This window comes from Bos indicus x Bos taurus, chromosome 2 (assembly GCF_003369695.1).
Source record: "Bos indicus x Bos taurus breed Angus x Brahman F1 hybrid chromosome 2, Bos_hybrid_MaternalHap_v2.0, whole genome shotgun sequence".
Taxonomy (NCBI): domain Eukaryota; kingdom Metazoa; phylum Chordata; class Mammalia; order Artiodactyla; family Bovidae; genus Bos; species Bos indicus x Bos taurus.
This window is the reverse complement of record NC_040077.1, coordinates 119,462,550-119,475,273: the sequence shown is the minus strand read 5'-3', so window position 1 is coordinate 119,475,273 and position 12,724 is coordinate 119,462,550. Positions and strand designations below refer to the sequence as shown.

General features: G+C 55.2%; 1 protein-coding gene across 5 annotated transcripts; it reads left to right on the top strand.

Moving 5' to 3' along the window:
* Nucleotides 1-6,567: 6,567 nt before the first annotated feature.
* Nucleotides 6,568-11,135, top strand: NPPC (natriuretic peptide C). Of its 5 annotated transcripts, none has more exons than XM_027516305.1 (3): nt 6,568-6,818; nt 7,241-7,551; nt 10,729-11,135. In XM_027516305.1, the coding sequence occupies exons 1-2, from the start codon at nt 6,729-6,731 to the stop codon at nt 7,529-7,531; spliced, it is 381 nt and encodes a 126-aa protein (XP_027372106.1). In that variant the 5' UTR covers nt 6,568-6,728; the 3' UTR covers nt 7,532-7,551; nt 10,729-11,135. The 5 variants fall into 5 exon arrangements, with proteins under 5 accessions (XP_027372106.1, XP_027372143.1, XP_027372137.1 ...); XM_027516342.1 differs by lacking the exon at nt 10,729-11,135 and adding an exon at nt 8,780-8,883; XM_027516336.1 differs by lacking the exon at nt 10,729-11,135 and adding an exon at nt 8,721-8,883.
* The last annotated feature ends 1,589 nt before the right edge of the window (nt 11,136-12,724 follow it).

The following is a 12,724-nucleotide window of genomic DNA, read 5'->3' as shown; positions in this document are numbered from 1 at the left end:
AGCACCTGGGTAACCCTGAGAATCATTCAGGGTACTTGTGTGTGCGTGCTAAGTCGCTTCAGTCGTGTCCGACTCTTTGTGACCCTTTAGACTGTAGCCCGCCAGGCTCCTCTGTCCATGGAATTCTCCAGGCAAGAATACTAGAGTGGGTTGCCATGCCCCCAGAGGATCTTCCCCACCCAGGGACTGAAACTGAATCTCTTTTGTCTCCTGCATTTGGCAGGCAGGATCTTTATCACCAGGACCACCTGGGAAGCCTTTCAGGGTACTTACTTACAAGGAAAGAATCCTGACTCTGGCTGTAGGTCAAGTACGAAAAGAATCTACTTAAAGGGTATTGTGTAGGGACTTCTCTGACTGTGCAGGGGTTAAGACTCCTTGCTCCCAGTGCAGGGAGCACAGGTTCGATCCCTGGTCGGGGAATTAAGATTCCACGTGCTACACAGCACATGGAAAGGGCGGGGCGGGGCGGGGCGGGGGGGCAGGTGGCTATCAGGTAGTGGAGAAGGCTTGGAAACAACCTATCCAGGACTAAGCCAGGACAGAATGGATCTGGCGAGGCTGCCACTGCCACCAGCATGTATAATAGCACTGCGACAATGACAACCCTGACACAGGACAGTGGAGGTGTGACCTAGGTGCCCAAAGAAGTGCTCCCGCAGCATGTTGAAGACTGTTCTGCATGGCCCTGGCTTCTCTGAAGGAATGGCTCCTCGTTTAAAAACTAGGGCTGGCCCATCTGGCTAGGGGACTCCAGGTCACACACCAGTGCAGTCTGTGGGGGTGGGGGCTGGGGGACAAGCATTTGGCATCTCAGCTTCTTCAACAGGCCGAGAGCCAGGCAGCAAACACCCACTGACTTGCGTCAACTACACACAGACTCTTTCCCCTCCTCACCATCTCCAAGCACCCCAAGCCCCCAAATCAATTGCTTAATCTGAAGTTCTAAACCCTGCTCAACTCAAAGCGGGGGCCTGCTCTCTTAAATTACTTCACCCACAAGGAAAAGAGGTTGTCATTTGTAGGGCAAGACCCTTCTTCTCCTTGCCCAGCCTGAACTGGGACACAGGGACCTTCCCAGGCGATCCAAGAGAAAAGGTTTGTTGTATGGTATTATTGCACATGAAGCTCAGAAAAAAATTCACACAGGCACTGGGGTGGTTTTCAAACAATTTATGGACCTTGGGCTTAAAAGTGTTTTCTAATCCCTGTGGAGACCAGATTGCAAAAAAGTATGTTCCTCCAAGCCTTGTGAGCATCTGGCTTGGTCATGACCCTCTGTTGCTAGGGTTTTCTGGTCATTTTCATTTCATAAATTGACTGTTCACCAGAAAGTAGTTGGTGATCACACACTCTGAGGGCAGAAATCTGCAGAGGAGTTTCTGGCTTGGAAAATCCAGAGAGGTGACTCCTTGAGCTGCCTGGTGGCCCTGGGTCCCAGCAGGCCCATCCTAGGCAATTTTGCCTAGGGCAAAATTAAGAGGCTTCTGGAAGTCACCTGGGGCCCCTTCTCTTCCTGGGAGAAACCCCCTTCCTTGAAGACTGTGGCCTCCAACAAATCTGAAACCCTGTCTCCAAGACCACATGGTAGACAGCCTCTTCCTGGTACCCACCAAGGGGGTGGGCTCACTGCACGCAGGGACCCCCAGGCCAGCAAGAAGTAGCTCCCTGCTTGGAAAAGCTCCATATGACCAATATTATAGCAGAAACCCAGCCAAGGCAAGCTCAGTCCCCAGGGCACGGAGCCTGGGAGCAAATCCATTCCCTCTGCAAACATCTGGTGCACGCACCACGCTGAGGTCAGGATGCTGAACTGTCTTCTGCTGGGAAGGTCCCTCTCCCTCACCACCCCGTTCACTTTCTCAGGATTTAGGCCTTAGCCTCTCCTCCCTTACCTGCCTGTTGATAGCCACAGAGGGAACAGTTGTCCCCCACCACCACCCACTACCCCCAGGGAACTGAGCCTATCTGCAGGGCTTGTCTGTCTCTTATTTTTGAAAAGGAAAAAAAAGGAGGGGTTGCAAGGGATAAACTCTGACGTCATGGGCCGGCGTCGGACATGGGGGTTGGAGGCCATCTGGAGCAGGTGCTGGCAGGGCCCCTGGGAAAGGAGAGAGAGGGCAGCTGGTTCACCGGGTGGGGGGTGTCCTGGGGTCAAACAAAGACCTCACGGCATGATGAAGTTAAGCTTTTCTGGAATTTCTGGCCTGGGAAGGATGGATGATACTTCCTTGGCCTCTGGCTCCTCTCCTAAACCCAGGCCCTATAGGTGCAGGACTCATGGAAGAGGTCCAAGCTCAAAGAGACCTGGCCATGTGGTGCCCTTGCACCCTCCGTGGGTCCCCATCACCAACAGATCTGAGAATCTCAGGGTTGCAGGGCCCTCCCACCTGGGGGTGTGTGTCTGGTGCACTGACACTGAGAACCCTCTTCTGCCCTGGCTGCTTCCTCTTGCCTTCGTCTAGGACTCCGAAACTTCTAGAAGGGGCCTCCAGACTCATCTGCCCCCATCCAGGAGGCAAGGAAAGCTTTTCCCCCTGATTCAGGTGGTGAAACTGAAGGCCCCATGCAGTGATGGGATTGGCGAGGGTCCCACTGCAATTTCCCGGCCCGGCCTACTTGAGATCTGCTCACCGCCTGTTCAGTGTCCTCTCTGGGAAGTTATGCAACTGGAAGGGGGCCCCCTCGGGATGAAATAATTGCAGAGAAAAACAGATGGGCCTCGGAGCAATCTTTCCCTCCTCTGTGTGCCTGAGAATCCTCCGCAGGACCAGGAGGGGGCGCTGTTACACGGGGCGCTTGTTCCCCAATCCTGGGGAGGGGGCTGGACAATCCTCTCTTAGCCACACATTCCCCAGCCTCCTAAAAGGTTATACACACATTTCTTACTTCATCAAGGCCCCCTCTCATCTCTGCGCGTGGGTGCTCAATCGCGACCGACTCTTTGCGACCCTATGGACTGTAGCATGCCAGGCTTCTCTGTCCATGGGATTCTTTAGGCAAGAATACTGGAGTGGATTGGACTGTAGCCCACCAGGCTCCTCTGTCCATAGGGATTCTCCAGGCAAGAACACTGGAGTGGATTGCCATGCCCTCCTCCAGGGGATCTTCCCACCCAGGAACTGAACCCCAGGGTCTCCTGCATCTTCTGCATCACAGGCGGGTTCTTTACCACTGAGCCACCCATTTCTACAGGGTCCTAGTAAAGGACTGAACATCAACTGCCCCCTGGAAGGGCCGACCAATGGTAGGCATAAGGATCTAACCTTGCCCTTGTGGAGGAAGGAGAAAAAAGGAAGAAGGGCCAATAATAATGGAGTCTTTTCTCTCCATGTCCCCACCTCTCAGAGGTTCAGGAGGAAGAAGAGGTCCCAGGCATGCCACTTTGGGATGCCTGGAGCTTGGCACAATCCAGCCTGGCTCTGACTTTTCCTACTCCCTCTCTATGTCCCCTCCACAACTGACCACTCTCCTTTGGCCCCATCAATCAAGCCCCACCCCCTAAGCTGCTTGCCTTCCTCATCCTCAGGAGCACAACACCCCCAACCCTTGGAAGACAAGCCCCTCCCCCTCTTTACCCCAGCTCCTTGTCTCTACCTGCCTCTCTCCTAAGTCTGCCCTCCTCTGGGCACTCCCACCCAAAGATCTCCCCCTCTTTCTTTCCCTAGGTCTGAGTACTCGTGTTTTTCTTTCACTGCCCGCTCTAAGCCTGGGTGCATGCCCCCTCCACTAACCCAAAGGGAGTCACTCTGTTTTCCATCTACGTCTCCCTCCTCTCCTTCCTCTCCTCCTGCCTGCCAGGTGACCTTTCCCGGCTCAGCACACAGTTTTCCTTCTCCAGGAAGCTTGCCCTCCTAGCCCAAGCTGGGGAAACTGCCTGTCTCCCTGCCATTGTCCTTTTCAGCCCACAAAGCTAGTGTCTGCTGCCTGGGGATTGGGGGGAGGGGGTCCTGCCAGGATGGAACCCTACAGGTTGCATGGATGTTCAGTGAATACTTGGGGGAATCAGTGGATGGAGAAGTGACAAATGACAAGAGTCCCTACAGAACGGCCAGGCTCCTGAGACCCAGTGACCTTTTCTCTCTCCTTTGCCATCAAGAGGAGTTATCACACTGGGCATTCAATAAAGGGCCACAAACAGCTCACGCTCAGCTGCTCAGTGGTTCCAACTTTCCCAGGCCTGGCCTCTGGGGCCAGAGCAAGAAGGAGCAGACCTTATGGAGGAAAAAACAGGAAGAAGGAATCTGAGTCCCAGGTCTAGCCCAGGAGGCAGAGAGAGCCTTCTCTGCAGCTTTCTGAGCAAGGAAACGGGGAGGAGGGGTGGGGAGCTTCCATCGCCAAGGCAGTCATGTGCTGACTACCTCCTTCCCTGGAGGTCCCTCCAGCACCATCCTCCCACTTCTATCCATCCCACCTCTCAGGCCCCAGGGAAGCAGGAACTGAACCCTAATCTGTCCCAGGGAAGCCTCATGCCACAAGTAACTCTTCCAGGATCTGACCTGCCCCAAAGGACCGCAGGCTAGTGTTCAGAAGTGAGGGCTCACCAGAAAACTGTTCCATAGACGGGGGCAGGTAGAGCCCAAGGTGTTGATTCTGTCCACCCTGGGATGGGGGTGGGGCAGGGTTGATTTACTGCATGTAATCTCAAAGCTCAAAGAGAGAGGAGACCTACCTAGATGGTTACCCAGCCATCACCAAGTACAAACAAGGGACACAGAAGACAGGAAGAACCAGCCTACAGATATTCAGACAGAAGGAGGTGCCCATGAAGCTCCCAACCTGTCCTTAATAAGGGGTTTCAGAGGATGTAGCTGCTGCTCCCTGGAAACCAACCCCATGCCTGGCCCAATCTGCCTGGCTCCTTAAACCTGTATAAACAAAGCAAATCTCAAAGAAGTTCCAGGTTGGTAACAATCCTGTTTGTCCAATAGACAAAAAGGAGAGGGAACTTCCATCCTCCACCCGGCGATCCCTCCCTTTTCCTCTTCAGTATCTCTTCTTTTCTCTTCAAATGAAAAGAGTGGTGCCACTGTCCCGGTGCAACTATAGACAGGCAATCAGGGTGGCTGCCTGAAGGTGGTGAGCCAACTCATCAAAACACAAAGGACACACTGCTGATGGTCATCTTGGAGTTCAGGAGATCTGCTACCCCAAGCTCAGGCCTCACACGTAGGTTATTTCCTAAACAAAGGCACCTGCACTTTCCAGCGCAGAATGCTAGGGTGGGAAAGAGAGAGCATATGGTTTTGCATCAGCCTCTGCTGTGGGATCCACCAGAAGACACCTGGTTCTCCCGGTCCCTCTTGACTCCAGTAGCCTTCAGGCATGGGGAGCAGCTTCCTTTCCCCGAAAAAGGTCATCCGGGTGCCTCCAACCCTCCGGGTCGTCTTGGCCGCAGGGGTCCGCCAGCGCGCCCTCCCCTGGTCTCTGCTCTCCAGCTGAGTCCTGTTCGGAGGCAGTCACGGAGTCATAGATTCCCACACCTCACTCAGTTCTTAGGATCCTCTGTCTCCGCCGCCCATCCCGAATGACTCCTCAGCCTGCGGAGACGCCCTTTCCAGGAGAAGGAGTCGTGGGCGGCAGGGATACTTGGGCGTGTACCGACAACTACGACGGGAACCACTCAGGGCAGAGAACGCGAACGCGACCACCTGTTACGGCTCACAGAAGCCGGACCCGGCTCGGGGTCGGGTGAAGCTCGCGCCCCAGACTGTGCAGGTGCACAGGACACTGGAGCGACAGCCCCGCGCTGCGGATCCTCGCGTGGGTGCAGACTGGGTCAGGCGCGCCCCCGCCGGTGCAGACGGGAGCCATCTGGCGGGTCAGAGCCGGGGACGTTCTGTGCAGCCGACCCGGGCTGAGGACGCACTTAGAGTCACCGCGTCCGGCACACGGGGCTTCGGTACACACGCAGGAACACTCGCATCTCAAACACACCCGCAGTTTTCTGTTTTTTTGCTCTCACCCGCAGGCGAAAAGCTTGCATTCTGTGGTGTAGGGCTTGCGCTCCCCCCCTGCGGCCCCGGGCAAATCCCTGTCTTCTTGCGCCTCCCTCCCCGACCTCCCGCTCCACCATCCGCCTCCTCAGTCTCAAGGCATCGGTGCCTCTCGCCCGTCAGGTGCCCCGGGGAAGAGATTGGCAACAAGGCAGCTCTGGGTGGATTTCGGACTGTGCCAACTTTCTGGCTGTGTGCTTTTGGTCAAGTGATTTAATTCCTCTGAGCCCATCTTTGCACCTGCAAAGAGGAAAACTGATCCTTTCCAGGACGAGCGTGTGGGTTGAGGGCCAAGCTTGTGCGCAGGGCACCGGGTGCACGGACGCTTGGCATGCTAGGGCGCGCTCCCTGCAATCCTTGGTCCCTTGTGCGCGCCGCTTTGCAGCTTGGAGAGCAGTCCAGAGGGAGCCCGCCGAGCCGCGGGATCCCTCCAGGGTAGGGTGAGGGTGGGGGCCGAGGGGGAGCCCCCGCGGCCCCCTCCCGGCCCTCGGCGCGTGTGCCATTGGCCCGGACGGCCCTGTGGGCGGGAGGATGACATCAGCGGCAGGTTGGATTATAAAGGCGCGAGCGGAGCCGCGGACTCAGAGCGCACCCAGCCGGCGCCGCGCAGCACTGGGACCCGCGTCCGCCTCGCAGCCCGGCCAGCCTGCTCCGCGCTCGCCTGCCTGTCGGCTCGCCCGCCCCGCGCACCCTCGCTGCCGCTCGTCTGCGCCCAGGCACCCCACGGGCACCATGCACCTCTCCCAGCTGCTGGCCTGCGCCCTGCTGCTCGCGCTACTCTCGCTCCGGCCCTCCGAAGCCAAGCCCGGGGCGCCGCCAAAGGTGGGTACTGTCGCGGGGACGTCGGAACCTGTGAGGGGCAATGGGAGGGCTGGGGTGTCTAGGAGGGTGTGGCGCACCGGGGTGAGGGGTGAGAGCAGTGGGGGCGGAAAGACGGCTCTCTCCCCTGAGATGCGCGCGGGGGACAGCTGGGGGGCCCTCGAAGCCCGGACTCAGGATAGCGTCCAAAAATGCGCAGCCCCGACCACAGAGTGGTCAGCCCCGCAAGGGGTAAAGGAGAGGAGGGCAAAGGGCTCCCCGAGGGAGCGGACCACGGCGGCCTCGAGGCAGGTGGACGCAGGGCCGAGCTGCCGGGCACCTGTGACGGGCGTTCTCAGGACTCCCCGCCGGACCATCGGCGGCCCCGCAGAGTCCCCCGCGCTGCCGCGGCGCGTGCCTTCACCTACCCGTCCTTTCCCTTGGAGGTCCCGCGAACTCCGTCCGGCGAGGAGGTGGCCGAGCCCCAGGCTGCGGGCGGCGGTCAGAAGAAAGGCGACAAGACTCCCGGGGGCGGCGGCGCCAATCTCAAGGACGACCGATCGCGACTGCTTCGGGACCTGCGCGTGGACACCAAGTCCCGGGCGGCGTGGACCCGCCTCCTGCACGAGCACCCCAACGCGCGCAAATACAAAGGAGGCAACAAGAAGGGTTTGTCCAAGGGCTGCTTCGGCCTCAAGCTGGACAGGATCGGCTCCATGAGCGGCCTGGGATGTTAGTGCGGCGACCCCTGGCGGCGGTGAGTACCACCAACCCTGGCCTCCGGGCTCTCTTGCACACCCAGCACCCCCGCGAAGCCCCCAGAACCAAACCTGTACCCTCTCCCGCAGGCCGGTTCCCCCCTGATCCCGTAGCCCTGGGAGCTTTCCTCCTCACGACCAGCCCATCCGGACATAGGACTGTGTGTGTGCTTGACTTTTGCCCCAGGAACATTTATCATCCCATTTTACAGATGGATAAAGTGAGGGAAAAGTAGTCGGGGAACTTTGGCAAGGTCAGAAATGGCTTAGCATAGATGAACCCATCTGACTTCCTCTGGAGAATCAGAGACAGCTTGGTGGGGTCCCAACCACCCCAGGACCACAGAGCAACCAGCAGCATTGGCCCCAGTTCTCCAACTGGGGGTGGGGGAGGGGCGAGGTTGAGGGGTGATCCTGGGTTTGTGGGAGCAAAGGAGGAGGGCATACATACAAGTCAAGGGTAAATTCATTTGCCAGCCACTGCATCATGGTGCTGGGTAGTAAGCAGCCCAGGGGTCAGGACAGCTCCCTGGGTCTGTTGTCCCTGTGATGGGACAGACTTGGGGTGACACCTGCCCCCTCCCAATATACAGAATAGCCACTTGTTAGCACCACCAGGGAGCATTTCAGTCCCAGAGCATTCTGGTTCTTGTCTGGTCTCTAAACCGTGGCTGTGGGCAAGCTGGCCTGTCCAGGGTCCTGACGCTGCTGCAATCCATGTGACTTCAGGATCCAACCTCAGTGTTCATGGCACTATTTCAGGGCAAGGAAACAGAAACTAAAATAAATCTTTTTTTGCCCCAACCTCAAACTCAAACATATCCCAAACTGAGCTCCTCCCCACCCGCTACCCGCCACCCCCACCATGCGGAGGCTCCACACCCGGGTTTCTGGCATGGCCTTCTACCCCTGCACCAGGCTGGAAACCCCCGTGCTACCTTCTGCCCCTGCCGAGCGCTGCATCCTGGCAAGATACTGGGCCAAGGTCCTTCCCTCCTTTCCCCATCCTCTCCATCCCCGCTGCCCATCAGTGTCCGAACAACAAACAACATCCAACCTCTGGAACTGACATTCAGCTGCTTTAGAATCTGACCCTTTCCGGTGTCCAGCCTTGCCTGCGGCCAGCTGCTGTCGTTCCCTGTCCCACAGCCTTTCTGTCCCACTCCAGACCAAGCTGTTCTCTCATCCCAGAAGCCATATCAGTGTCCACACTGTCTTCCCCCACAGAGGACAAGAGCGCCCCTCTCTGAAGCTCTCCAGCACAACGCCTGAGGCTTCGATACAGAAAACCTCACCTAAAAAAAAAAAAAAAAAATTTGAAAACCTCACCTGAGCTATAGTTGTCTGTGAACCTCCCCAAATGAACTCATGAGCATGTTAAGGGCCAGATGCCAGCCAAAGATGGTCTGGGGCCTGTAAGATGCCCAAAGGGGCTCTGAAAAATGTCTGTCAATGATCCACAAAACCTGCCTCACCCAACTTAGGGGCACTCCTCACCCACCTGTCCTAGCATTTAGCTGGTATCTTTCCTCTCTGCAGCCAGACATGGCTGGGCTGTGTGCTCCTCCTGCAAGGGCTTCGTTTGTCTGAGATCTTAACTTGCTGTGATTCTAGCACATGTGCCCCAGTCTTTAGAAGCTACCCTTGTGATGGGTTTGTTCTATTCTCTCCTATCTCAGCAACGAAGAGATGGAGCCACAGGCCTTAGACTTTCAACTTGTGATTTAAGCATCAAGTTCCAACTTGAGAATCCAAACAAATGGTATTATGAGTTAGCAGAGGATGGGATAAGGTCCTGGCATCAGGTCAAGCCCCTGCCGTGCACATCCCATAGGTTCCTTGTTCTCAGATGTGGTTGTCTGTGGGTATCAAGTGGGGGTGGGGAGAAGGACCCTGAGGGAGGAATCGAGGTTGCTAAGACTTCTTGACCCCTTTGAATGAGGAAGTTTGTCAACTTCCTGGAAGTTCTCTTTTAGCTGAATGCTAACCTCCAACATCCACAACTGTCTCAGCCCCACCCTCACCCCTATCTCCGTGAGAAGGCAGAGCATCCTTCCTGTTGCCAGCAGCCTCCTAGTGGCGATGCCCAAGCTATCTCACTGTCTGGGCTAAAAAGAGAAAGACAGCTTAGGGTTCCCCATTGATGAAAGCTCTTCCGAAGCAGTGGCCATGCCTCCACTCAGGAGTTGACTTTGGCTCTAACCAGCCGCCAAAATGACTATCGCTGATGGTTATAGCCTTGATTATAAAATGCTAATGACAGAGACGAGGTGTGGAGGGTGCCTGAATGAACACCTCACAGACATCTGTCATCTGTTTAAACACATGGGACGGCCAGAGAAGGGGGCCGGGGGAGAGTTCACCAAGGCCTTGAGGCCCAGGGACCCTCTGCTCGCGCTGTCCACCACCCTGCCTCCGAGGCAGCCTTCCTCCAGTCCTGTGGCACCCTCACACCCGTTCACCCTCATACCCACTAGCAGAGACTGGATGCAGCCCTCATCAAACGCTTCTGCTAACCCAGCACGACCACTCATCTCCCCAGGGCAGGTGTGAGATGTTCTCAGGAGAAGCCAGCCGGGGAAGGAAGTGCTATTTACTGGGCCGCTGTGACCCAGACACCCTGCCAGTGCCCTGTGTGGCAGCCCTGGGAGGTGGCTATTATCCCATTTTATGGGTGAGGAAAGCGAGCCTAAAAAGCTCTCCAGAGCTGTCCCGGAAGTACTTGTCCGAGTCGGGATTTGGGCCCAGAATTCCCCACTCTTCAGACGCTTCTCTCCCCCTTCCCTCCATTGTCCCCCAGACTTACAAAGCCAAGGCAAGCACGTGACCGAGGGTCTGTATCGTAGCTAAAATTGGGGGGCGGGGGGGTTGGGCAGGGGCGTTTTCCCTTTCCCTTCCCTCACTGTGTCCCACTGAGCGCCTGCGCTTAGACAGAGGGGGCGGAGGGCTGGCTGACTTTCTGGTTCCACCTGTGCTTGGACAGGTGACGGCTGAGGGCCTGGGGAGGACCTGAGTGGAAGGGCCTTATCCCTCTGCAGCAAGGCCTCCGTCAGGGCCTGTAGGGCAGAGGTGGAGGGACTACACCTCCTGCTACAGCTGGAGTGGGAGGAAGGTTCTAGATGTGCCCTGCAGGCTGGGCTTGCTCAGCTGAGTTCCCCTGGCCCTCTGTGTTTCAGGACTGGGGACTTGCTGCGTTTTGCTGAGGTCACCCTTGGTCATCAGCCTCCTCGCATCTGGAAGCACCTCCAGCGCAATGTGGCTTTTACATTTCTTTTTTTTTTTTTTCCTGGTACTGGGGATACACAACACCAGCTGTTTTATGATTATTTAGGGAGGGGGGTATGATTTTGTCATTTGTTTTTTTTTAATGAAAAATAAAAAGTTATATATTATATATATATTATATACGTGAAACACACACACCTACACCAACGTGATGACAAGGGACAGTTTTTAAGAGACTGACAAAACCAGCTGTAAAACATTGCTGTTTGTAAATTCATGTCATGCATAAATGTATTTATGTTGTAAAGCTATTTATATTGTTTATAAAGAGATATTTATAAAAATTTTATTTATGTAACTAAATGAAAGAAGTCAATCATTGTAATGTTTTTGTCTTAACTAGTTGAAAAATGTAAAAAAAAAAAAAAAAAAACTCATTCCGTGAACATCTTGAAAGCTGTCTTTATTTACTCACGGCACTTCTTTTTTAGTAATTAGTCTGAGGAGGAGGGAAGAGGTGGAGACAAGGATTTTGCCTCTGAATGGATCTAACAGCCATGTTCCCAATTCTGGTTTGATTTGTATCCAAATCCTCCAGGAATCTTGTTAAAAATACAGATTCCTTCCCCCACCCACCCCCTGATCCACTGAATCCGTGTCTCCGAGGATAGGATTGGCCATGTGGCTTTTGTCCCAAGTGATTCTGATCATCTTGGCCATGTCAGGAAGCTCTGCTCAGGACACTGGACAGCTGAGAAGTCAGATGTGGTGAATTAAATTAAAATTAAATTTAGCTAACAGAGGGCCCTCTAATTCTACTCCATCTTCTCTCTGTTATCAGAGGAAACAAATGACTGAAATTTTCCTTTCTGCTTTGGAGACTCAGAAGGCTCCTGTGTAACTTGCGGAGTGGGTCCGGTTACCTTACGAATCTCAGTTCAGGGAATTATGGGGTGGGTGGCTTTCTCCAGGCTTGGCGGGGTAAGGCCAAGGATCTCAGAAAGAACACATTCTGTGGTTGGTTTCCTATTTGCATCGTGTGATGTGCTTTTGTGTGTGTGTGTGTGTGATGTGCTTTTTGAGGGGGATGTGGGTTTTCTTTTCACCTGAAGCTGTTCACAATTTTGGCTCATACGCCCCATGGAGCCTTGCATGAGAAATTATGAATATTTAGAACCTCTTCTCCTGAAGCCATCAGGAAATTTAAATCATTTCAAGCTAATCTTACTCTATCCTTGATATGTGCCTCTCCTGGACAGCTCCCCCGTCTGCCTTCTGTCCCTAGTTTGGTGAAAACAAGGACAAATAGAGCCTCTTGGGCTGGTTCTACCAGGCGGGCATGACTCCTCTCAGAGGGATCCAGAGTGGTTGTGGCCCCAAGATCATGGGGTCAGCGGGCCTGTCCAAGTGTCTCCAGAGGAAAATTGGCTGGGGATGGGGGTAGCAAAGTGGCCAGTGGAGCCAGGATCCTCTGTCCCTGGAATTCTCCAGGCAAAAAGATTGGAGTGGGTTGCCAGTCCCTTCTCCAGGAAATCTTCCTGACCCAGGGATCGAACTCAGGTATCCCGCATTGCAGGCAGATTCTTTACTGTCTGAGCCACCCAAGAAGCCCCATGCTGCTGCTACTGAGGGTAGGGAAGTGACCTGTGGCACCTGGCTTTTCTGCGGACATCGGAGCCCCTGACCTCTCTTCCCTGAGCCGTGGGTTCTCAGGTGGGCGGACGGCCAACACAGTGACCTCACCTAGGTAAGGAAACAGCTCTGAAGTCATGTTCCAGCTGGGGACACAAGGGACCTTCTTCCCACCCCTTGATTTCCACCACTGTCGGGGGCCCTTCTTTGAGCCGAGTTCACTAGGAGCTGTCTCTCTTACTCGGTCTCACCGAGCTTCCGTAGCTCAGAACTCAGATGCCAGGTCAATGAGGGTGAGGGGCTGCTGTACCCAGG

Bases quoted from the DNA above. Each gene is read 5' to 3' on its own strand.
- NPPC (XM_027516305.1), top strand. From the start codon at position 6,729: ATGCACCTCTCCCAGCTGCTGGCCTGCGCCCTGCTGCTCGCGCTACTC. The intron at 6,819-7,240 runs GTGGGTACTGTC...TTTCCCTTGGAG, and splicing joins AGCCCGGGGCGCCGCCAAAG to GTCCCGCGAACTCCGTCCGG.